Source organism: Cetorhinus maximus, chromosome 3 (genome assembly GCF_964194155.1).
Source record: "Cetorhinus maximus chromosome 3, sCetMax3.hap1.1, whole genome shotgun sequence".
NCBI lineage: Eukaryota > Metazoa > Chordata > Chondrichthyes > Lamniformes > Cetorhinidae > Cetorhinus > Cetorhinus maximus.
This window is the reverse complement of record NC_135881.1, coordinates 69279271-69304470: the sequence shown is the minus strand read 5'-3', so window position 1 is coordinate 69304470 and position 25200 is coordinate 69279271. Positions and strand designations below refer to the sequence as shown.

The 25200-nt window shown below is 42.2% G+C and overlaps 1 protein-coding gene and 1 non-coding gene across 2 annotated transcripts in view; both read left to right on the top strand.

The window, feature by feature from the left end:
• kcnh8 (potassium voltage-gated channel, subfamily H (eag-related), member 8) overlaps nt 1-25200 on the top strand; it is a 420218-nt gene that overhangs the window by 195538 nt on the left and 199480 nt on the right. Inside the window, exon 6 of the mRNA XM_078538524.1 lies at nt 3641-3798. Within this exon, the coding sequence (XP_078394650.1) occupies nt 3641-3798 (158 nt within the window). The remainder of the gene's footprint in view (nt 1-3640; nt 3799-25200) is intronic.
• On the top strand, nt 7169-7303 carry LOC144679273 (U11 spliceosomal RNA). The gene has a single exon (XR_013576302.1). It is a non-coding gene; the product is annotated as a U11 spliceosomal RNA (small nuclear RNA).

Here is a 25200-nt window from a genome sequence, read left to right as displayed (position 1 = left end):
GTCAGCGATCTTGGTTTCTATTCAATTTCTATTTCTGTCACCTGCAGTTATCTACTAAATTGTTCTGTACTTTGATTGAACTAGGTATGTGATGAGGAGTTATGTTATCCACCACGAATTTGCATTAGAAAATTGTGAGCAATATGCCCAAGATATTCTGATACACACTGGGGGGAGGTGAGGTAACAAGTTACCAGTGCAGATGACAAAATTAGGGTAAAATACATTCAGTTGTATTTGCCCAATGTAATATTAGTTCTGTGACTCAGGTCTCAAGAATTCTGTCCTTAAATACAAACTTTCGATTATTCTCCTCCCACCTTCTCATCTTTTCATAACTCTTAATCTTTCCTCTTTCCCAAAGAAAACTGGTCATCTCAAACCCATTTGCACTAATGTCTGTTTTCTGTAAACTGGTTCTGCCTGACTGACGTTTTGCTTTGAACTCCTTGAATTTTTCAAACACAAACAGAACACTGCAGGTCAGGCAGCAACAATGTGAGAGGAACAAAGTTAACATTATAGCTCAATGGCCTTTTATCAAAATTGTATATGTTAAAGATGAACCACTTATAATCAAATACAGAGCCAATGAAAAAAGAGGCCATAGAAGGAACAGAAAGAAAATGTCTAGACTTGAAGGTAGGGGTGATTAACTGACAAGGCAATAACAGGAGGAAATTGAGCCAAAAGATATGTCCAGGGGAGTTGTAAAAGGGAGTATCAGATTAGCAGAAGAGGAGGAAAACATGAAAAATCCAGCAAAGTGGTGAGAGTTCTCATGTGTCAGGAATGTGGTGGAAGAAAGCCAAGTAGATCACGGACAAACCTGCTGGCCATTTACCGAAGACATCCCTACCCCATTGACCAGCTCACACCACCTCCATTCCCAAAGGCTCTGGTACAGCTATCCTCCAATAACAACAACTTGTATTTATATAACATCACCTATAATGTGGTAAAACATCCCAATGTGCTTCACAAAAGCATTAAATAAAGTTTGATGCTGAGCCACATAGGAGATATTATGGCAGATGAGCACAAACCTGGTTAAAGAGGGAGGTTTGAAGGATCCTCTTAAAGGGGGAAAGCAATGTGGAGAGACTGAGAGGTTTAACGAGGAAAATCCAGGGCTAAGGGTATTGGCAGCTGGAGGCACAGCCACCAATGGTGGAGCAAATAAAACCGAAGATGCTCAAAGAGCTAGAATTGGAGGAGCGCAGAGTTCCCAGAGGCTGGAGGAGAATAGAGAGAAAAGAAGGATCAAAACCAGGGAGGAGTTTTAAAATGAGGATGAGAATTTTAAAATCGAGGCATTGGCTTCTGTTTAATCAATTAAGATCAGTGAGCACAGGGGTGGACAGGATGAACAGGACCTCGTGTGAGTTAGGACACAGGCAGCAGAGTTTTGGATGACATTAAGTTTATGGAGAGTGGAATGTAGGAGACCAGTCAGGAGTGTGTTGAAATAGTCAAGTCTAGAGGTACCAAAGCCATGATGAAGATTTCGAGAGCAGATGAGCTGAAGCAGGGGCAGCATCAGGTAATGTTTGCAAGGTGGAAATAGGTGGTCTTATTGATGGCATGGATATTAGGTGGAAGCTAATCTTAGGTTAACGTTCAAACAGTCTTTTTCAGCCTCAGACAGTTGCCATGGATAGAAATGGAGTCAATGGCTAGGGACAGGAGTTTGTAGCAAGGACCGAAGCTAATAGCTTCGGTCTTCCCTATATTTGCTTGGAGGAAATTTCTGCTCATCCATTACTGGACATTGGACAAGCAGTCTGATCATTTAGAGACATTGGAGGAAACAAGAGAGGTGGCGGTGAGGTAGAGCTGGGTGTCATCAACATGAATGTGGAAACTGACACTTTTTTTTAGATGATGACACTGAGGGCCACAATTGGATTCATGATGGACACCAGAGATAACAGTGTGGGAGTGGGAAGAGAAGCCTTTACAGATGATTCTATGGCTGTAATTAGATAAGGATGGAACCAGTTAAGAGCAGTTCCACTCAGTTATACAATGGTGGAGAAGCGTTAGAAAAGGATAACGTGGTCAACTGTGTAAGAGGCTGGAAATGGGTCAAGATGGACCATAATGGAAAGTTTACCTTTGTCACAGCCACATAGGACGGCTTGTGACTTTGGTATATATTTCGGCACTGTGGCAGGGGCAGAAACCTGATTTCAAACATGGAGTTCCAAGAAACATGGGCATGGATTTGGGAGGTGACAGCACGAACAAAGACTCTGGAGAGGAAAGGGAGGTTGGAGATGCAGCAGTAGCTTACAAGAATGGAGAGGTCAGGATTTTTTTTTGGAGGAGGGGTGATGATGGCAGATTTAAAGGAGAGAGAGAGAGAAAACACCTGATGAGATAACCATTAACAATATCAGCTGATATGAGAGCCAGGAAGGGAACTTTGGTGCCCTGCAGTTTAATGGGAATAGAGTCAGGGAGAAAGAGGTGGGTTGGTGGGTAAAATTAGCCCGAAGAGGGTATAGGGGATCTGGTGCAGAGGAGACAGGAGGAAAAGTGGCCAAAGTTAACACTCAGGCTAATGCAGGGGGTTACTGTAGAGGAAATTTCATATGGTGGCCTGGAGGAGGGAGCAGCATCTGTTGTCTGGAAGAAAATTGGATTGGTGGCTAAGATCTAAAATTGTTGACCTCGATTTAAAGGCTGGCTGGCTGTAAAATGCTTTATAGAAAGTTGAATTCTTCCCAGTAAAATCAATATTTTGCTCTTGTTTTAGTCTTAAATTTTTCACGTGCATCCTGAAATAAGAACCCATTATATCCTTCAGTGTTGGCTACCTTGTAGAGTGAGCTTTGTCTCTGTGGAGTGAACAGCGATTCAAGATAATGTCAAACTGAAGCCTTAAAAAAAATTTGAACGATAAATTTCTATCATACAATACATTCCATAATATAATTTTCAACATCTCTTTCCAGGGAAGATGTTCCATTGACAAATGAAGGAACTTAATGATTATAGCCTTGACAGATACATATGAGATACCCCATTTAAAATACCATAACCTTAAATAAAACAGTAATGAGTGAAAAATATTGGACAAAAATTCCGAGTATTGTTTAAATATCGACTGCTTTGCCTTTACTACAGTCATTAGCAGAAGACCACATACATTGATTGGAAGATCTCAAACAACATTCTACACATTGTTATATATGTAATTTATAGTTTCTTATCTACAACAGAGCTACTACAGAACTTAATAGGCCAAATAATGAAATAAGCGGGTTGTTAGCATCTTGTTGTGGAGGTAAGTCATATTGCCTCTCTTGTGATGGTTAATTTATGACAATCCTTTCTCAAACTATACAACTTGCACGAAGCATCAGGGGTTTCAAACTTTGCCATTCATAGATACAACCAACTTGTTCATATCTGTGATAACCTTGTGTTTACATTGAGCAAGTAATGGCATATAAATAGTTAATACATTTTAATAGACGTGGTAACCCACTTCAAATAAGTAATAGTTTTATTTATGTGGAATTTACAGCAAATTATTTTGTTTACAATGATGGTCAGAAAATCCTGTATATTTGTATTGTATTTTCACAAACTTAATCCAAATTTACTAACTGTACTGTTTTATGCCAAACAGATATTGTTTTGAATTTTCGAACAACATATGTCAGCAAGTCTGGTCAAGTTATTTTTGAAGCTCGATCTATTTATATTCATTATGTAACGACATGGTTTATCATCGACTTAGTAGCTGCACTTCCTTTTGATCTTCTCTATGCCTTTAATGTTAATGTGGTAAGTACAGTACTCACATTTATTTGAGTCCTTTTAACGTCTTATTTATTGTTCCGCTAAAGTGTTATCCCTGACACTAGATCCAACATGGTCATTGGCCATCCTTAATTCTCATGCCCAGGATGTTACGGCCCCTCCCGCCTGGCAGGATATTATGGCCCTGTCAAACCGAATGGAGATTTAAATGGCTCGCCACATCCGCGAGGGGGAGACACGCCGCGGCGATGCCGTAAAATCCTGGCCCATTTCTTTAAGATCAGATAGGGGCTACCAAATGTACTATGACACTGGAAGTTTGTTATGATTAATCTGCATTTTGTTATACAGAGATTTGGTGTCACTATTTGCCACATCCTTAATGTTTAAAATGTTTCCGTTCCTATTAACAGAATTCTTCCTGCTTTATGAGATTTTATCACTTACTATATTATAGTTTTCTGTAAATACAAGTTATGACAGGTGAATGTATAATTCAAACAATGCATGACCTGGCCATGAAAAGAATATATGATGAGAAATAATGATTTTGCATAATGTTTGAAATCTTTTGTTCTGCAGTAGCAATATATTTTTCTTGATTTTGGGACTAAAGTTATAGTGTAAGTCCTAAAATGAACAGTGTGATTGGTAAATAAAATGATGATGATATGTAGGACATCAAATATGAAGTGAAATGGCTGAAATAACAAATAGAACATAGGGGAGAATTTTCTCCCCGTCAGGCGGGCTGGAGCGGGCGCAGGCGGGCGCGCAGCTGATTGCCGCTCGCTACCATTTTATGTGGGTGGGCCAATTAAGATCCACCCAGCGTATCACGCGCCCAGAAGTGCTCAGCGCTACCTGTGTGGGTGGGGGGAGGTAGGAGAATCGGGGCCTGCGCTCTTTCGCGCATGCGTGCGAAAGAGCGCAGAAATCTCCCTGAGGTACGGAGCTGCCTCAGCGAGATTAAGAAAAGTCATAAAAATGTGATAAATTAAAAAATTAAATTATTCAGACATGTCCCCTCATGTGACATTGTCACATGAGGCAGGACTTGTTTATCAATTTACATGAAACATTTTATTAAATTAATAAACCCTTCATGAAACCTCATTCCGCTTGTGGATGAGGTTCCATGAAAAATGCGAAGGCCGCCTAGGCTCTTCGCCTGCCGCCAACCTTAAGGTTGGACAGGCAGCCCTGACAGCTGCGACAATTAGTTGATTAATGGCCTTAATAGGCCTTTGACAGTTTGGCGGGTGCGCAGCTGACTCTGGTGTGTGCCCGCCGAACTGAAGATTGGAATGACGCGTGGTGACATCGGGACGCATGCCCGATGTCACCGCATATCATTTTATGCATCAACGAGCAGGCCCTGCCCCCGCTCGCTGACCCGAAAATTCTGTCCTTGCTATCCGTTTTTACATTTCTAGCTAGCTTCCTCTCATATTCTAATTTCTTTCTCCTGATTAACTTTTTCATCATTCTCTGCCATTCTTTATATTCTGACCAACCATCTTACCTGCCACTCATCTTTGCGCAGTTATATGCTTTTTCCCTAAGTTTGATGCTTTTCTTAACTTCTTCAGTTAACTATGGATGGTGGGTCTTCCACTTAGAATTTTTCTTTATAGTAGGAATATACTTATTCTGAGTATTCTGAAATATCCCCTTAAATGTCTGCCACTACTTCTTTATTGATCTATCCCCTAGCCTAGTATCCCAGTTCACTTCAGCTAGCTCAGCTTTCATGCCCATGTAGATGCCCTTATTTACGTTTAAAATACTAGTCTTAGACTCACTCTTCTCCCTTTCAAACCGGATATAAAATTCAATCATATTGTGGTCGCTGCTACCTAGGGGTACTTTTACCCTGAGGTCATTAATTAATCCTGTCACATTACACAATACCAAATCTAATATAACCTGCTTTCTGGTTGGTTCCGGAATGTGCTGCTCTAAGAAACAACCTTGAAAGCATTCTATGAACTCCTCATCCAGGCTACTACTGCCAATCTCATTTTTCCAGTTTGTGTAGATTATAATCACCCATTATTATTGCTGGCCCTTTATCACAAGTACCTAATATTTCTTCTTGTATACTTTGTCCTACATTGTGGTTACGGTTAAGGGGCCTGTAGACCACTCCTGCCAGTGACTTCTTTCCCCTACTATTCCTCATCTCCACCCAAACCAATTTTACATCCTGATCTCCTGAAATAAGGTCATCTCTAACTATTGCACCAATGCCATCCTTGATCAACAGTTCTACCCCTCCACCTTTACCTAGCTTCCTATTCTTCTTGAATGTCATATACCCCTCAATATTCAGGACTCAATCCTTGTCATCCTGCATTCACCTCTCCGTAATGGCTATCAGATCATATTCATTTGCTTCAGTGTGCATTTTCAATTCATCTACTTTGTTATGAATGCTACGGGCATTCAAATACAGAGCCTTTAGTTTTGTCTTTTTGTTAGCTTTGTAGCATCTAGTCTTGACTATTGGTGTATTCTTAGGTTTTATCTCTCTGTCCCTTCCTGCTATTCTATGGCCCTCATTTACCACATTACTATTACGAATCTACCCCTTGATTTGCCACATATACCCAAACTTGATCCCTCAGCACCCCCCCCCACCCACCCACCCACTTTGTTCAGTTTAAAGACTCCTCTACTTCCTAGTTATGCGATTCGCAAGGACACTCATCCAAGCATGGTTCAGGTGTAGACCGTCCCAATGGTACAGCACCCACTTTCTCCAGTGCCCCACGAACTGGAACCCACTTCTCCCACACCAGTCTTTGAGCCACACATTCATCTCTCTAATCTTATTTGCCCTATACCAATTTGCATGTGGCTCAGTTAATAATCCAAGAGATTATTACCTTTGAGTTTCTACTTCTTAATTTGATACCTAACTTCTCACACTGACTATGCAGAACCTGACTATGCAGAACCTGACTATGCAGAACCTGACTATGCTGACTATGATGATTGTTAGCATCAGTCCTGTCGCCTCAGAAAGGTTTATAGTCGGGACAAGTGAGCAAATATTCTTTGACAGCATTTACCAGAATATTTAATCACGTGTCTCTAAATTAATTGTAAGGGCAAGGAATTAGATATGCACATTCATTTATACAAGATCTGTTTCCAAATACAAGGCAGTGATTTGCATTCTTTTCAGTTCAAAACTATGGGCTGTATTTTATGGGCCCCACTGAAATGTTTTTGGTGGGGTGGGGGCACGAAAAGAGCTTACCCCCATAATACAGGGGGTGGGGGGATGCCAAAATCAGTAACTCGCCTGCCATGTTAAATAAATAATTGAGGATCAATTGGGCTTGTTAACAAACCAATTAACCCTGATAATACACAGACACACCATAAAAAGGGTTTCTGACGTGAATGGCACATGGACGAGGCGCTTGCGCTTTATCCGTGCGGAATCGATATCAAGAGATTTCGGAAGCACAATTTTTGTTTCTTGGAGCTGCTGGTGATCATTTGTCTTGGCGCTCCTCAAAAAAAAAATAAATAAATAAATAAAACGGTTGGTGTGGACAGTCGGGTGGGAGTGAGCAGGCTGCTTTTTTAAAATACTTTTTTAAAGGAAGGGAAGAAAGGGGGCTACTATCTTTGTGGGGGGGGTGCCTTTTGCAGATCGGGTGCAGCCCCCCTAAAATAGTACCCCCCCTTTCTTCCTACTACTTCTCCATTAAATACACCACCTGCCCCCTCCCTAAACTGCCCAACCCCTTCCTGCCAAGACCTCAGACTTGCCTGTCTCTAGGATCCATGGAATTACTTCTTGTTCCCTGGTTGCAGCCCCAGCAGTGCCCACTAATGCACTTTTGGCACTGCTGGGACTGATGATCCCAAGGGCAGTACTTCCTCCCCAGTGAGGGACAGAGGTCCTACACTGCCCCAATTTAGCCCATTGGCAGCACAATATGGCTGTGGGGCAGGCCATCTGCACCTCCACCACCATCCTACCCACCGCCCGTAATATTCCACCCAATGTCCCTATCCCCATGCTAAGTCAGCAACTGATCCAATCCCCCTTTCAATGCTTCAGCTGACTATGCTAAATAACAATCTGTTCCATGTCAATGAGTGTGAAGCTGTTATTAACATTCACGGAATACATTTTTTCTTGCCCACTCCCAATCTTGCGACTATGCGGCTCTGCCCCAGACTAAGCTTCCCCTCCCTCCAGCTTCCTCGCCCTTTCCAGAGCCCTGATTTTTCTGAGGCCCATGTGGCCCTATGATGTAAACAGAAAGGAAAATCGGGCTCACTAGCTTGCAGGCCCAATTTGCAGCACTCTTAATATTTCAATGAGCGATTTTTGGGTTGAGCATAGGGTCAAATGTAAACTTTTTAGGGCAGCTGCCACACTGAATGTCGTGAGTTTGGGCAAGGCAAAATGCCTATTATAAAATAGACACATGAAAGGGAATAGAGCCTGGTCTGCATTGTGGACGGAGCCTGTGGAAGTTATCAGTGTTTCACCGCTCAACCCTAATGAATGTAGAAGAAGAAAGAGAAGCACTCCATAAATTTTCAGGCAAGGAAAGTGATGCAGAATTTTTCATCTGAGAACAGCTTTCAGTAATTGGGAGAGATGTTGGCATAGTGGTAATGTCACTAGGCTGGTAATCCAGGTGCCCAGGCTAATGCTCTGGGAATATAGGTTCAAATCCCACCATGGTAGATTGTGGAATTTAAATTAAATGTTAACATCAATTAATTAATAACCTGAAATTGAAAGCTAGCCTCAGTAATGGTGATCATGAAACTATCATTGTCATAAAAACCCATCTGGTTCACTAATGTCCTTTAGGGAAGGAAATCTGCCATCCTTACCTGATCTGGCCTACATGTAACTCCAGACCCACAGCCATGCAGCTGACTTTTAACAATGAAATGCCCTAGCAAACCACTCAGTTGCACCAAACTGCGACATAAAGACTGCAAGCAGTTCAAGAAAGTGGCTCACCACCACCTTCTCAAAGGCAATTAGGGATGGGCAACAAATGCTGGCCTTGCCAGTGAGGCCCACATCCCACGAAAGAATAAAAAAGAACCCTTCCTGTCACTGACCAGTTTTGTCTTCCCATTGAGTACATATTTGCCTCCAAGAAAATATATTCATGAACTTTCCACAACATTACTCACTAAGGTGCAACTTTCATGTGTCTATTTTATTATAGGCAATTTGCTTTGCCCAAACTCACAACATTCAGTGTGGCAGCTGCCCTAAAACGTTTACACTTGACCCTGTGCTCAGCCCAAAAATCGCTCATTGAAATATTAAGAGTGCTGCAAATTGGGCCTGCAAGCTAGTGAGACCGATTTTCCTTTCTGTTCACATCATAGGGCCACATGGGCCTCAAAGTAAGGACTCCGGAAAGGGAGAAAGGAACACAAGGGTATGCTAATGTAGTTACAGTTGAATGGGAGAATGATCATGTGGGACAGAAACACAGGCATAGAGCAATTGGGTTAAACAATCTTTATTTGTGCTGTGAGTTCTATGTAGTAAATGTAGTGCATCTAAAGGAGAAAGAAAAAGACACATTTATTTAGTGCCAGTTACATTGCAAATATGCTATAAGCCCTATGCCCTTGGTACCTTACTTCTCAGTTGAAGCTGTGTTGAAGTGCTTCCTGCATGTGCTTCCTGCATGGAGATGGTGGGGGTGATATGGAGGAGCATCTGTGATGGTTGGTTTATATTTGATTGTATGGTCATGTTGGAATTGTGTTGGCCTAGAATTTCTGGCAGTATATTCTAGTTCAGCAACTGAAAGCACCTTGACAACACAGCAGCTGTCAATGCCTGTCTGCTCTCAGGTAATTCATAAATCCTTTGAGGAGCCTGGCAGCAATGGGAGAATGTATAGTGTCCTTTTATATAATAATTTAGTTCATCTGAGCTTTCTAGCATTAGGATGGCTCGTAATGTGCCCGAGACCACTCTGCTGCAATGTTGTCAAAACTCTTTTCAACTAACCTTCAAGTCTGTCTCATCCAACATAAACTAAGTGAAAATTGTGGGTCTTTTTGGTATCAGTCATAGTATTGGTAAGAGATCCATCTTTCAGCACTTATTCTTACATCCTTGGAGCTACCAATCACTCCAGTCGTAATCAGCAATTGAGTAAATCTCTCCCGCTTGTGTCAGATGTGTCATGTTGCACATTCTCCACCAAATGAAATTCTTCTTCATTGATTGATGGTACACTGGCATGAATTGGAAATACTCTTGTCCATAAATATAGAGCATTATTAATTAAAATAATAAGTGTGTATTTGAGCTTACAAAATTGTCAAAGCCAAATATTAAATTTCAAGGTCTTCAAATATATGGCATTTCTATTAAAATCAATTGTAATCAATAGATACCTGTGCTCCAACAATAACCCAGCACTGTCATTTTAAACAGTAAAAGCGGCATCAACAGGAATTGTTGCTCTAGTCTGATTCAAGTTAGATGGTCTTGTGTATGTAGAAATTCAACAGCTCATATTTCTACAAGAAAATGAAGTCTGGCTACTGTCCAAGTGACAGTGCTGTCTCTTTATTACCTATTTCTAAATTCATTACGGAAAGCGTCAGGTTTGCAGACTCATTTCTGTGGTCTGGTCTGTGTTAGTCACTGCTGTAATTATGAAAAGACAGCATGAATAATAATTGCTTTTTTGCAATATAATAACATTGTTAGTGGTTTTCAAAAACTACCTTTGTCAATGATGGGAAATTGACTTATTTATGGATGGTACTGCTGTAGAATACTTGTTTGGTTCTTGCATCCCAAATGATAACTACTTAGCCTGCTGAGAGGAAGACTGTGCAAGGTTCAGAATCTGATATTATGGGGTGCTTTAAATTCAGTCTGGAAACTGAAACATGGAGCAGAATCTAGTGAAGCTCCCAGAAGCGGGAAATGAGGCGGTAGAGGCACTTCATTGTGTGGGAGGCTAAATGTCAGCTTCCCGATGCTGGAAAGAAAGTTGGGAATTAAGTTGGCAGCAGATTAAAGGTGGATCATGGTTCCTGACAGCAAACGGCAGGAGCCTGTTCTAATGCTTAGCATGTCACACAGTCTCATTAAAATACATGATCGAGTCATGCCCAGTTCATATCATTCATAACTTTAAAAAGATTAACTTTACTCAGTGTGGAACCTTTTGGAATTTACTTTTCTTTTAAAATGGACAATATGCACTGCAAATGATGGCTGCCAGAGGTCAGATGATCTGATCTGGGTATTCGAGAACTGACTCACTATCTGGCTATGCCCTAAAGACAGACAGACATTCCAAACTAAAAGGTGTTAATTACATGTATCCCCTAGAGTCCATCAGAAGACATTTCTGAATTTAATGGGTCTTTTTTCAAACAAAGATGATTGTCTTAACCCCCTCAGGATAAATATCTACAAACAATAAACCAGGATGTGTCTATTCAACCCAAGACCACCACTGTATTTGGAAAAAGAACTACAATTGTGATGAGTCACATTAAGACAACCATGTTCATTCATTTGTAATCTTTAAAATGCTGACTATAAAAAATAAAGCTTGGCAGCAACAGCAGTAAAGGCAGTAACACCGCAACACCCATGCCTAAAAAGAATCAGAGGCTGTAACCTCGCAGGTTCTCCACGCCTATTCCTTTTTGAGTCCACCAATACAGCAAACTTACCTCCAGATACAAGCAACTGACATGAACTCCAGAAACAAAAATAAAAATACCTGGAAAAACTCAGCAGGTCTGGCAGCATCTGCGGAGAGGAACACAGTTAACGTTTCGAGTCCGTATGACTCTTCAGCCGAACTAAGTAAAAATAGAAGAGAGGTGAAATATAAGCTGGTTTAAGGGGGGACTTGTCCCACCTCCCCCCCCTTAAACCAGCTTATATTTCACCTCTCTTCTATTTTTACTTAGTTCGGTTGAAGAGTCATACGGACTCGAAACGTTAACTGTGTTCCTCTCCGCAGATGCTGCCAGACCTGCTGAGTTTTTCCAGATATTTTTATTTTTGTTTTGGATTTCCAGCATCCTCAGTTTTTTGCTTTTAACAAACTGTAGAAAGTCCATCTCTTCAAGAGAATCCTGAAACAACTTTGATATACATCTTTGGCTGCTGAGTTTACCAAAACTAACCTGCAGAAGTGAAGATGATGCCTTCATCAGGCCTGCAACACGTGTTTTCTACAACAAGACAATCATGTGAATTATGAACTGTTCTTTTTGCTTATAACCTGTAAAAGTGCACTATTCTTGTCAACTGTGCTTTCCTGGAGTGTTTGTGTATGTGACTGTGTGTGAGTGCCGTAGCATTAGATTTCAGGGTGACTGCGTAAATAAACAATCTTCTTTAAACCCACAAAAAGCTGTGCTGCTGGTTATTCAAATGGTGCACACACTTGGGGGAGGATTTTTCCCTCGTCAGGCGGGCTTGGCAGGGGTGGTCGGGAAGCTGATCACTGCTCGTGATCAGGGCCGGACCACGATTTCACACTGGTTTGCCTATTAAGGCTCGCCCAGCGTGAAATGCACATGGAAACGCTCTGTGCTGCCTGTGTTGGGGGGGAGGCAAGCAAGTGTGCAAGTTTGTGCATGAGCGCAGGTGCGGGCTGGAAAAGCTCCCTGAGGCACAGAGCTGCCTCGGGGAGATGAAGTGTTTAAAACATTAAAAATAATGATTTTAAAAATGTTATAAAACATGTCCCCTCATGTGACCCTGTCACATGTGATTAATGAAATGTTAAAATTTTTATTTTATTTTTATTTGCTGTTTGGAAACCTCATCCCGCCTGTGGATGAGATTTCTTAAAAAAACCAAGGCCCCCTGGCCTTTTTGCCTGCCCGTCAACCGTAAGGTTGGACAGACAGCGAAAAATTTCTTTTAAGTATAACTTTAATGGCCTCAATAGGCCTTTTAATTGTCGGCAGGTGCGCTGCTGACTCTGGCGTGTGTCCGCCGACTGAAATATTGCGGGACGCTCACCCGACGTCATCATGCGTCATTTTACTCTCAGTCAGGTTGGGTGCGCACCTGCCCAACGGGCGTTATACTTTGGCCTTGGGGGTTAAAAAAACACACACATCTTCCTCTCAGAAACTTACTGATTATGGACAGTTAGCAAGGGAATGGGATTTCAGCAGTTCTCCCTCACCCTGTCCATAACAGTCATCAGATTAAATTTAAATTGCACTTTTGTGATTAAGTCAGCAACAAATGAGAATCACATGCCTTCAGGTTCACGACTGGTTACAGGTGGCATGCAGCAGGCGAGGTTGTCTTCCTGGTGGATTTGTAGTTAGTAGGAGCTGTTTTTCTTGTATGGGCACCTTGTTGGACCAGGGGAGAGGAGGCTGAGCTCAGATGGCAATTGTCTAGGGGGAATCGGGACACAACTGTCCATGGAAAGGAGGAGAGCAGCTGTCCAGGGAAGTCAGAGCATGGTTGCCTGAGGAAGCGAGGTTGGGTTGTGAGGGGCAGGGGTAGTGAGATTGACCTTCCCTCTGCAGTCAATCTCTCCCAAGGCAGCTCAAGCATAAAATTGGGGAGATCAAGGGTAATTGAGGGCAGGTCAATGGTGAGGCTGGGAGGGTCTAGGCTAACTGAGGGCAGGTCAAGTATGATAGAAGGAAGATCGAGGATGACAGTTGGCAGATCCAGGGTGCTGGGGAGGGGGCAGCTCGATGGTGAGGGGTGAGGGGCGAGCAGCTCTAGGTTGACAGACATTATCAAGGGTGATGGTGGGTGTCTCGAGGACCACAGAAGCAGGGCTAGGGTGTTGGAGAGAGGATCGTGGGTAATGAAGGAAAGGTCAAAAGCATCTGAGGGAGGGTGCAGTGTGATGGCTTGTTGTTCCAGTAACAGAGTGGTGGCAACCTAGGGACATAGCTGTTGTTGTATTTTGTGCCTGGGCAATGTGCAGAGATGATATACTTCAGGTTTTATGTCTGCAGGAGGTGTTTTATTTACAATGCTTTAAAATGTCTGCTCTCATGCTTGCAGCATCAGTTCAATCCCCTTCTCCCTAAGTGACCACGTCTAGGTTTAACTAATCATACACAGTAAGGAGTCAACAGACACACATAATCAAATACAGAACAATTGAAACTACACTCTTTCCCTCTTACAAAACTATAAACCTTTAGTGTTTATGCTGACTTAATTTAAAATATTGAGTCATTTCTTAGAGTTCAGCTTGTTCATTTTCTCTAAGTACAGAAACAGTCTTTGAGATATGAAGATCTCAGATGACAGCACTGAGATCTACAAATTTGAGGTTGTGGTTCTGCGTGATCAGCTCAATGAAGCAGATGATCAATATCGCAGTCGCTCATTGGAAAAGGAAATGTATCCTCATAATCACTGTCCTTAAAATATCCTGGTCTGCTCGCTATTAAGCATCTCGCATCCAAAAGATAAGCATTGGCCTTGCACAACCGTTTGATCTACTTTGGTCCTGATAGAGATGATGCAAGTTTGTGCTCGCGATTTGGCCGCCTGACGCAAACCCAATCTTCAACTCCAAACCGTGGTTCCTTTACACCTGTTTTTTTACACTTCAGCTTTACATTGTTGCTTTGTACTTTCTTGTGCCTTTGCTCTGACATTCTTGTTGGATAGCGGTGATGGCTTAAGTCTACAGAGGGATATAGACAGGTTAAGTGAATGGGCAAAAAAGTGGCAGATAGAATATAATGTGGGAAAATGTGAGGTTATGCACTTTGGCAGGAAGAATAGAGGAGCTGAACATTATTTAAATGGAGAAAGACTGCTAAAGGCTGCAGTACAGAGGGATTTGGGAGTCCTTGTGCATGAATCCCAAAAAGCTAACATACAAATTCAACAGGTAATAGGGAAGGCAAAGGCATGGAATGTTGGCCTTTATTTCAAAGGAAATGGAGTATAATATAGGGAACTATTGTTAAAACTATACAGGGCACTAGTTAGACCACACCTAGAATACTGTGAACAATTTTGTTCCCCTTATTTAAGGAAAGGTATACTGGCATTGGATGCAGTCCAAAGAAGGTTCACTAGGTTGATTCCAGGTATGGAGGGATTTTCTTATGAGGAGAGGTTGAGTAGGTTGGGCCTGTACTCATTGGAGTTTAGAAGAATGAGAGGCAACCTTATTGAAACATATAAGATTCTTAGGGGGCTTGACAGGGTAGGTGCTGAGAGGCTGTTTCCCCTTATGGGAGTTCCTAGGACCAGAGGCCATAATCTCAGAGTAAGTAAAACAGATGAGGAGGTTAACTAACCTGCGGAATTCTTTACTGCAGAGGGCTGTAGAAGTTTGGTCATCAAGGGAGAAATAGACAGATTTTTAATCAATAAGGGAATCAGGGATTCTGGGGAAAAGGCAGGAGTTGAAGATTATCAGATCAGCCATGATCTCATTGAATGGTGGAGCAGACTCGATGGGCCAAATGGCCTACTTCTGCTCCTACGTCTTATGGTCTTAAGTATAGTCAAGTGACATGCGAAAGTTATGACCAATCGTGAGTTTGTCTAATGTCTTTTCAGTCAGTGTGGGATGGATCGATATGTGCGAAGTAGGATATGAATGGATCATTCAAACGTTTTTTCTCCTCCACCATACTAGCTCTCAGTCTGTCCTTTATCACCTTGTTGAACTGTTTGACACCATCGCTCAACTATAGGTTGTATTGTGGTGTCAAATGGTGGTGAATTCTGTAGCTTGCTTGAAACTCTGTGAACTGATTGGAAATAAATTGCACTCCATGGTCTGTAGTGACAGTCTCCGGCAAGCCCCATTTTGTAAACAGCATGTCTAAAATGTCAAAGACCGAAGAAGTGGTGGTTATGGAATTTATTGTAGTGAATAGCTGGAAATTGCTATTCAGTTAACGAACAACAAACAGAAAACATTTGGTTGCATGAACCTGCAAGATACCGAACTTCGAACTTATACTGATGAAAATGATCTGACCATCTGTAGATGATTAAAGGTCGATGACCTGACTACGGGTTAACAATCTAGTCAAAGCTTGGTGATCAGTGCAGAAAGTGAACTTTCTACTCTAGAGATACATGTGCCAATATTTATATGTATAGATGCAGACTAGTGTTTCCTGCTCTCCAGTAGAGTATTTGTGTTCAGTTTCCAACAATGGCTGTGGAGTGTGAGCGATTTGTTCACTTCTTCAATGTACTGTGTACAACTGCAATGGCATTTCCTGACATATCTTGTGACGTATGTTTCTGCTTCTGGGTTGAAATGGGTGAGGGTTGGCAGAGATGCTATCTTCACCTTTAATGTATCAAATGCTGTTTTCTGTGCAATTGACCATTCCCATTGTGCATGTTTGCACAGTAGCTTTTGAAGCAGCTCTGTGTTCTTAGGAACTAATTTGTGATAAAACTTGGTAGCACCAAGGAAAGATGCCAACTTTTTTCACATTAGACATTTCAGATCAGAAGTGCGTGGACGTCTGTGACGTTGTATGGATACTTTGCTGCAGCTGCTGTCACTCTGTACCCTAGAAAGTCAATCTCGGATTGTGCGAATGTGCACTTGTTGAGCATCAAGTCGTGTTGTTCAAGTCAAGTGAGCACCATTGGTTGTCCATGGAAGAGACAAATGAGAATACAATGACATCATCAAGTAGGTTGAGCATCCACTCAATGCCTGACAAGACTGAAAGGATGATTTCTGAAATGCACAAGGTGCTAAGCTTTGTCTATAGGACATTTTTCAGTGCTGAAACACACCTTTGTGAGTAACAGAAGCTGCAAAATATCGGCTTTGCACTACTAATGGTATCAGGAGATAGCTCCGTCACATATATCGAGCTTCGAGAAGACTGTGGAGTCTTGAAATGATGCTGATAATTCTTGGATTGTAGGAAGTGGATACTTGCCTGGAATGATAGCTTTGTTGACTGCCTTAAGGTCAACGCTAAATTTGCCATTTTTGCATTGTGCGGTGGTTAGGTTTGAGATCCACAACGATGATGCTATGTGTTACTAGGCTTTTCAGCTTCTGTGACACTCTGGCATGGATTGCAAATGGCAGCTGTCTCAAATTTTGTGAAACTGGTAGAATTGATGTGCCCATGTGAGGAACATGACAGTACCCCTTAATCTCCCAATTGCAGTAATTAAGGAGGGCTACCATTGTGTGCAGTCAGTTTAATCAATCACGTTAGTGTGTTCTGCAGTGGAGTCTTCAAGTTTGAAAATAAGCCTATCAAAAAGGTTTATCTCCAATATATATACTTTCACACCAACATCGATGAGAAGTGATGCTGAGATGCCGGCAATCTCGACTGAGCATTCCTTAAAACGACCTGGTGCTTTACTGTGCATAATGGTATTCACATGCTGTACCTCACTCTCAGGAAGAGACTCCTCCAAGTGACTCCTACATTTTCTACCTCTCCACCTTGGTGCAACCCTGACATCTTCAGCTGAGGTGGAGGCAACCTGCTGAGTGCTTTGCCCAAACAAAAACAGAAGATGCTGCAAAAACTCAACAGGTCTGACCCGAAAGGGTCATGCGGACTCGAAACTTTAACTCTGTTTCTCTCTCCACAGATGCTGTCAGACCTGCTGAGTTTTTCCTGCATTTTCTGTTTTTGTTTCAGATTTCCAGCATCTGCAGTATTTTGCTTTCATCTGAATGCTTAGCCCAGTTGCCTGAGATGACCTTGGATGCTGTCCTCTGGGGTCTGAGGCTAAGAGGGCTCTAACCTGCTGAGGCTCTCTTGTGCAGGTGCACCTTCACTTGCCTCAGCTACTGGAGACACTGGGGTCACTAACAGAGGGGAGGAGGAGCAGCAGTTCACCCTTGGAGTACCCTGCAATGATGCCCTGTCAGTACAGGTTTGCATTGCCTGACTCCAGGAGAAGAAAAGACACCCGGGGAGAGGCTGAGATGCCCCAAAAACCTTGCTCACCCGCGGTTAAAAATGTAACATTCCCGATTTAAACAGCACATGTGCACAAAGATTAATAAAGAACATGCTGTACCTTATAAAATTCCATTAGAAACACTGTTTTTCCTCTTTTCCTTGAAGAAAGCGTATACTGCAAAAGTCCCTTCACTGCACATGTGCAGTCTCCATGTGATGTGGGTTGCTGTGATTTACAGGATACTACAGTAGTGCAGTATTTTGCAATACAGCTACAAGACAGAACAGCACTTTACTAAAAATGTGCGCGTCAGAGCCAAGCAGAAAACGCCCTAGGAAGATGCTGACACTTGAACAAAAAGTCACAATCCTAGCTAGACTGCAAAATGGTGCAAGTACTCCCACGCTGGCCAGGGAATACTTTGTGAATGAATCCACAATCAGGTACGCGAGGCAGTCTGAAAAAAAACAAGGACCAGCGTTAGTATTTCTGGAGTCGTACTGCCCAAGGTAACTTTTTTAAACAGGAGAGATCCACACTTAGAGGAAATGGAGAAGTTACTCAATGTGTGGATAGAGCACCAGCATCAAAGGAGGACCCCAGTTAATGGTCTAATCATTCAAAACAAAACCCTTCAATTGTATCAGAACATGAAGAGTAGTAAAGAGGGCAGTGCTGCTGACGATGAAAGTGATGCAGAAAGTGCCTCTCCTCCTATTTCTGAAGAATTCTCAGCCAGCACAGGATGGTTTGATCTTTAACAAGTGTTTCGGACTGCAGAATGTGAAGTTGAGGGGGAGGTTGCTTCTGCTGACCACGCAGCTGCAGGAGAGTTTCCCCAAGGTGCTGCGGAATACACTGAGGAGAGAGGATACCAGGCAGAGCAGGTCTTCGATGCAGACTTAACTGGCCTGTTCTGGAAGAAATGCCAGGTAGGACCTACATTTCAAAAGAAGAAAAGGCAGCTCCTGAGTTTAAAGCAGCAAAGGACAGGTTGACACTTCCGTTATGTGCCAATGTGGCTGGTTTTAAGTGTAAACCATTGCTGGTTTATAGGTCAGAAAACCCTCGAGCTTTCAAAGGGAAAAATAAATGTCACCTGCCAGTGTTTTGGAAGGCTAACAGCAATGCTTGAGTTACAACAGTCGTATTTGAAGACTGGTTTGAGAATTGCTTTCTGCCAGAGGTCAGGGCTTATCTGAGGGAAAAGAACCTGTCTTTCAAAGTCCTACTAATCCCCAATAATGCACCTGGAAATCCAAAGTCTCTTGCTGAGAACCATCCAGATGTTGAAATTTTGTTTTACCCCCAGACACGACCTCACTTATCCAACCAAAGGACCGGGAGTCATTGCCTCATTCAAAGGTTACTACACCCGACAAAGTTTCAGCCACATCTTCATCTTCTGGAAGCGGACCCTTCAATCACAGTCCGTGATTGCTGGAAGGAGTTCAACATCCTCATAGCAATAGGCATAATTAACGATTCATGGGATGAAGTTAGAACTTCAACCATAAATGGCTGTTGGAAAAAAATTTGCCCTGAAGCTGTGAATGATTTCAGAGTTCCCCAAAGTGGGTACTGAAGTGGCCACAATTGTTGACACAGCTATTGCTCCATACTGAGAACTTGATAAAATTGAAAAACAGTCAACAATTAAATTGTTCTTCTCATCCAAATCAACGCCTGTATCAGCCACATCACCCACTCCACTCTCAAGTGAGGCACAGTACCTGTACCTTACTGTACAGTACCTGCACTGTGATTTGTGAATTATACTGCAGATACGTACTGAATTCTGTAATTGATAAGTTTTAAATTGTTCCTGTTTTATTGTATTGACAAACAATTTCTTTAATAAAATTGCCTTTAATTTAATCAAAAAATTAGTTTTTATTGACTTCATTAAGGTAAAAATGTGAAATTTGGGGATGGCTGGAACATATCTAATTCAGTTGCATTATAAACAGTGTACGCCATTCGTAATTTCACCCTTCACGGGATCTTGCGGGAACTGAATCCCCGTGAACAGTGGGAGTTTACTGTGTTCTCCTGCCTGTCCCGCATTTCCCACATGTTTCTTGAGGCTATTCCCAGAGGCCTGACATCAGCATGGGCCTGCTCTCCAGTTGACACATCCTCCATGAGCTATTGTGATGTGTCTGTGATGTGTCCATCAGATTGTGACCCCGAGCCTGATCGCAATTGCATTCCCACTGAGGTGACTGTCTCTGCGCTGGTGGATGGTGCATGGGGAGTGATGTGATGATATTGTCATCCTCAGAAGTGGAATTCTAGATTGCAGCAGACTGAGAGTGATGTGTCACCTGACTTTAAGGAGCTGTGGTGGAGAACACACAGAATTAGCTTGAGGTATTGCACAGCCCCAATTCCCAGTTCAGTGTCACACATCTTCCTCTATACCAAGTTCTTGACACCAGGTTGTTTTTCTGACATATTGGCCTCACCATCCACAACTGAGTATCTACCCTGCTCCCCAGCCAGGTCAACAGTCTACTCCTCCATAGGGGTGAATATGTGGATTTCAAGGACATGGCCAGCAGTCTTCAAGTGCTCCCTGACATTATACACTCATGTCCTACAGGCAAACAAAAGGATTGAGTATTATCTTAATGGACAACAAACTCCTGTGAGAGCATACAGGCCAATGACAGCTAATGTCACCTCCCTAGTAAGTGTTCCACACATGTACTGTCCTGCAACTGGTACAACTTTCACAGTTTGAACTGGCTCCCACAATTCAGTCCACATATTCCATTTGATGCTGAGGACTAGAACCCAAACTCCTGCCTGGCATACCTCTCCACTTGCACATTGACATTGTCTGATAGCATCATGAGTGCCACTTTGCAGTGCCTACACCGTGCCACTTACCCACGTGGAGCACACAGGAGGCCATTAACCCTTTTGCAGCAGTGGACCCACTTTCACTTGTGGACCCCATGGCTACTCACCTCCACTGTGATCTCCATCCAGGCTTCACCAGGTGGGAGGACCTCCTGCTGCCATCACTGGGAAACAGGACTTCCCACTGTTGCAAGGCAGTCTGGAAGGGAACCTACAGGGAGTCATTGTTAAAACATGGGGCGACTCGTTCTCTGTGCTGGGACTTATTCAAAAGCATTAGGCGGATGCAGCAACGGTTGCAGATTTCCAGGAGGGTCAAATCATCAATTTGCAGCATCAATCGAACTTATAAAACATCCACTCACACAGCCAGACCGATGCCGCTGGATTGCAGGGAGTTGATGCCTGTCTGGGTGCCTTTTAAATATGGCCCCCAGACCTCCGATCCCATGAGGTAACAGTGGGGTCATCAACATTCTGTCCACCGCAGCCACGTGATTAATCGAACCCATTCACTCTGAATATCTAATTGTCGGCCGCCGCATGATTGCGTGTGGCCAGCTGTCCAGCCTCTGAGCAGAAGTCCCGTTCATTTCTAGCCCTGCCATTGGCACACTTGATGCAACTACAAGATTCTGCCCAGTGTACCTTTAAGGCATTGTCTTCAAGTGTTGTATCCCAACAGAAAGTGACCAACCCCATGTGGAAGTGGTAGCAGGGAAGCTGACTAACATGCTGTTTGCCAACTTCCCATCCATAAAAACCAACAAGTTAACAGGAGTGGCTGCCAGGCCACTAAAATTGAGCGGCCGAGGCTGTTGCCAGGGAATCGTGGGAACGGTTCACAAAGATCATGAAGTATGTCAGTCTGGTTTAGCAGGGGATTCACAGTTAGCAAATGTCAGGAGTCTCCAGGTAGGGAAGACAAAGGGTTATTTCTGGGACCCAGAAGAGCAGGAGTGTTCCTCCCAGGCACAATAAACCTTTGAAACAATTTTAGGTAGTTTGCCTTGCTGTGCTTTTGCAAGGCCTCGATGCAGCCCCCAGCAGACTTGAAGAATGTTGAGAAAATAATGTTGAGATGGCTGGCACTTCTCGGGCCTCACGTAAAAATAGTAGTCGGACCCCAGTGAGTTGGACATTTGGTGCAGGAACATTGTGAATAAGTCCAGCACTTTATTCTAGCTGTTCATCTCCCCAGTTGCTGAAGGCTGGGGAAATGATGATCAACCCATTAGGATTTTCTACCCCTTAAGAATTAATGTGGCTTTTTTAAAACCAAGTGGAGTCTGAAGAGTGAAATTCAGGATATTTCAGAAAGCATATACTTTGTGGAATTTCTTCGTTAACAGCCTCCTTACAAAGGCAAGGTTCTTGTAGCTCCTCATGATGTCCGCAATACAGTTGAAGTTGATTGTGGAACTACAGGAGATAGTCCAGTCCAAGAAAATCATCTAGTTCTTCAGACTAAAACAAGAAAAATTCTTTGAACTCTGGTCCCCATTTTGACTGATAGACTAACAGATATATCACAGAAATTTCATCCGAGGCAACTGGAGTTTGCTGCACTCCACCACACAGAATAAATATAAAAACGCTGACCAAGTGGATGACTGTACAATGGAGCCATCGCAAATGGGCTGATGCTTGTCCACAGCTTCAGCCATGAAATAAAACTCATTCACTACTGCAGTCTGTCATCTATATTATACCGTGTACACTCTTAAACTGTGATTATACCAGCCACACGGAGTGACTGATGCATAGTAATGATCCATTTTAGGTAAGGTTTGATGCATGCATGAGGGAGAAGAGAATAGGATAATATTGCAGGGAAATAGGGAAGGGGAGCGAAGGTGGAAAGAAGTCATTAGAGTGTGTAATACTCTCTCTGTACAGATTTTGTGCTCAATGTGTTCAGGGATGCAGAAAATAATTTTGTCAACTGTCTTGCTGATAAGCTATCTCCCTATTAAAAATGGTAAACCTCGTACAGTAATTAGTGTGATTGTGTGAAGCAAAGGTAAAAATGAGAAAATATAATTCAGTGAGATTTCTCTAAAGAATTTGCATTGTGAAACTGTCGACTAGATTGTTGAATTCCAGGCATTTCCTTAAAATATCATTCTTAACAAGCTAGGTGAAGTAATGTACTTTACCTCGAACTTCCGAGTTATTAACAGGATTTTAATTTTGTTTCCCAGCCAACTTTAGTGAGCCAGAAAATAAAGTCAGGAAACATCAATATGACCTGAACTTCCAGCGTGGTGCATCAGGTCTAATCAAGCTTAGCTCAGAAAGACTGACACATTTGTGCAGTTCTATCATTTTTATACTGTATTCAAGATGAGTACATTCCCTCAAGTGGCATCACTTTTTGAGCTAAAGTCCAGCATGGCAGGGGACTCTGATGCCAAGAGGTCTGAAGATTGACTAAAAACTGTCAAGAGTACCAATACTAGCTTCAGGGATTATGCTGTTGTGTTTTGAAGTTGCTACTGTTGATGTGGGTCATTTAAAGTACTTCAAAAGCTTAAATTCAGAGAAGATAAAAAGGAACAGTTGTAATTTATGAACCCTACTTTGAAACCATTAGAAGGATTTATTATTTAAGATTATTTATGCTCTGAATATAAGAATTATACAGTTGCTGAGTTCAACAAGCATTTTTGAATCAGAAAAAATTGCGTGAAAGGTTCACGTGGAACAGTTATAAATTATTGTTCTGTTTGATGGTCAGTTGATATTATACAGACTAAAAACATGAGAGCAAAGCAACAAGAGCATTTATTTACACACCAACATAAGTTTTTCTCAATAACTGCTAGTGAAGGATTCACGTAGAAATGATTGTTTGACATGATTTCTGCAGTTTGCAGAAAATAGTGCAATCCTTTCCAAAACAAAATGCCATTGCATTGCAAAAACAATGGAAAAGGGCAATGACTCCTCTGTAAAAACCAACACTAATTTCTCTCTTGCATGATATGAACCTGAATTAGTAGAAGATGAGGGGAAGAAATTAGAAACAATTTTCTAGTCCATTTTGTTTGGCTAAATGCCCATGGGCATAAAGTTCTTGTCAGCAGATTTGGATTTACTTGAAGGCTGTTCTCCAGTTGTGTTGTCCCACAGGAACTGGTGTTAGGACTTTCATTATTTACTATTTTCATTAATGATTTAGATGTCAGTGTTGGGAGAAAAGATCTGAAAGTTTGCAGACAATATCAAGATACATATGAATGATAAGACTGAATAGAGTGCTTCACTACTGGAAGCAGATTTTGATTGTTAGAAGAATAGGTCTTTGTTTGGCAATGATGTTTACACTTGGACACTTCAAATGCTGAAGATTTTTACACACTACAGGGAACAGATTTAAAGCCAGTGGTGAAAAAAAGAGACCTAGATGTTTTAGTGCATCACTCTGCACAAGGTTCATGACTGGAGAACAGTGATGTAGTGGTAACATCACTAGATTAGAAATCCAGATGCTCTGGGGACACCGGGTTCAAATCCCACCATGATAGCAGGTGGAATTTAAATTAATTTTTCTCATATGGTGTCATGAAACTATCAATTGTCATAAAAGCCCATCTAGTTCACTAAAGTCCTTAAAGGAAGGAAATCTGCCATCCTTATGTGGTCTGGCCTACAGGAGTGTGGTTGATTCTGGCCTTCTGGCCTATTGGCCTAGCAAGCCACACAGTTCAAGGGCAATTAGGGTTGGGCACAATGCTGGCTTGCTCACATTCCATGAAAGAATTTTTTAAAAAGCTGAACTGGACCAGTCCTAGAAGTACTGTGGCTACAAGAGCAAGTCAGAGACTGGGAATTCTGAGGTGAATAACTCACCTCCTGACTCCCCAAAGCCTGTCCACCATCTACAAGGCATAAGTCAGAAGCGTGCTGGTGCCACTCACCTGGATGGATACCGCTCCAACAACGCTCAAGAAGCTCAATACTATTCAGGTATCATGAACAATGTATAATTTCAAGTTGAATTTATTTGTGTGTTTAAGAAAGGTAAAAATGTTTTCAGTTTCACTTTGGTTTTCTTTATGAACCTTGGTGCCTAGGAGCTTGGATAGACTTCTGACTAAACAGTCAGGTCTTTTGGGTTTGTTTATATATAAATACATTTTAAATGAGGTTTTACAATCCCTGAAGTGAAAGAGATGGCTTAAAAGGGGTTGAAAGTTCAGTGATTCTGGAAACAAAACACAAAGTAGAAAAGCTTTACTGTTGCCTAGTGACAGCAATCCAGGGACATAGACACAGAAAAGACAGTCATTGAGAGAGGGGAGTTCAGAGCGTGTGTCAGTGAGGGAAGACAGGTCTCTGCGAAGAAAAACTGCAAGGCCAGCGGGGCAGCAGTTAACTGATTAATCAGTTATGGCACTCAATAAAATGATCCGTTTAGCAGAGGTGCTACTGGAAGACCGAGTTTAGGAAATTCATTTGTTCAGTAGTTGAAGAAACAATCGGTATAGAGTGCATTTTTTGGGTGTCTCTGGGAGAGATACATGTTGGGTAAGAAACACCAAGTGAATGCTCAGGAATTCACCAGAGGAAAACCATTTGTAACAGTGCCAGTTCCAAACACAAAGCCTTTATGTCAAGCTAGTGGTAACTCT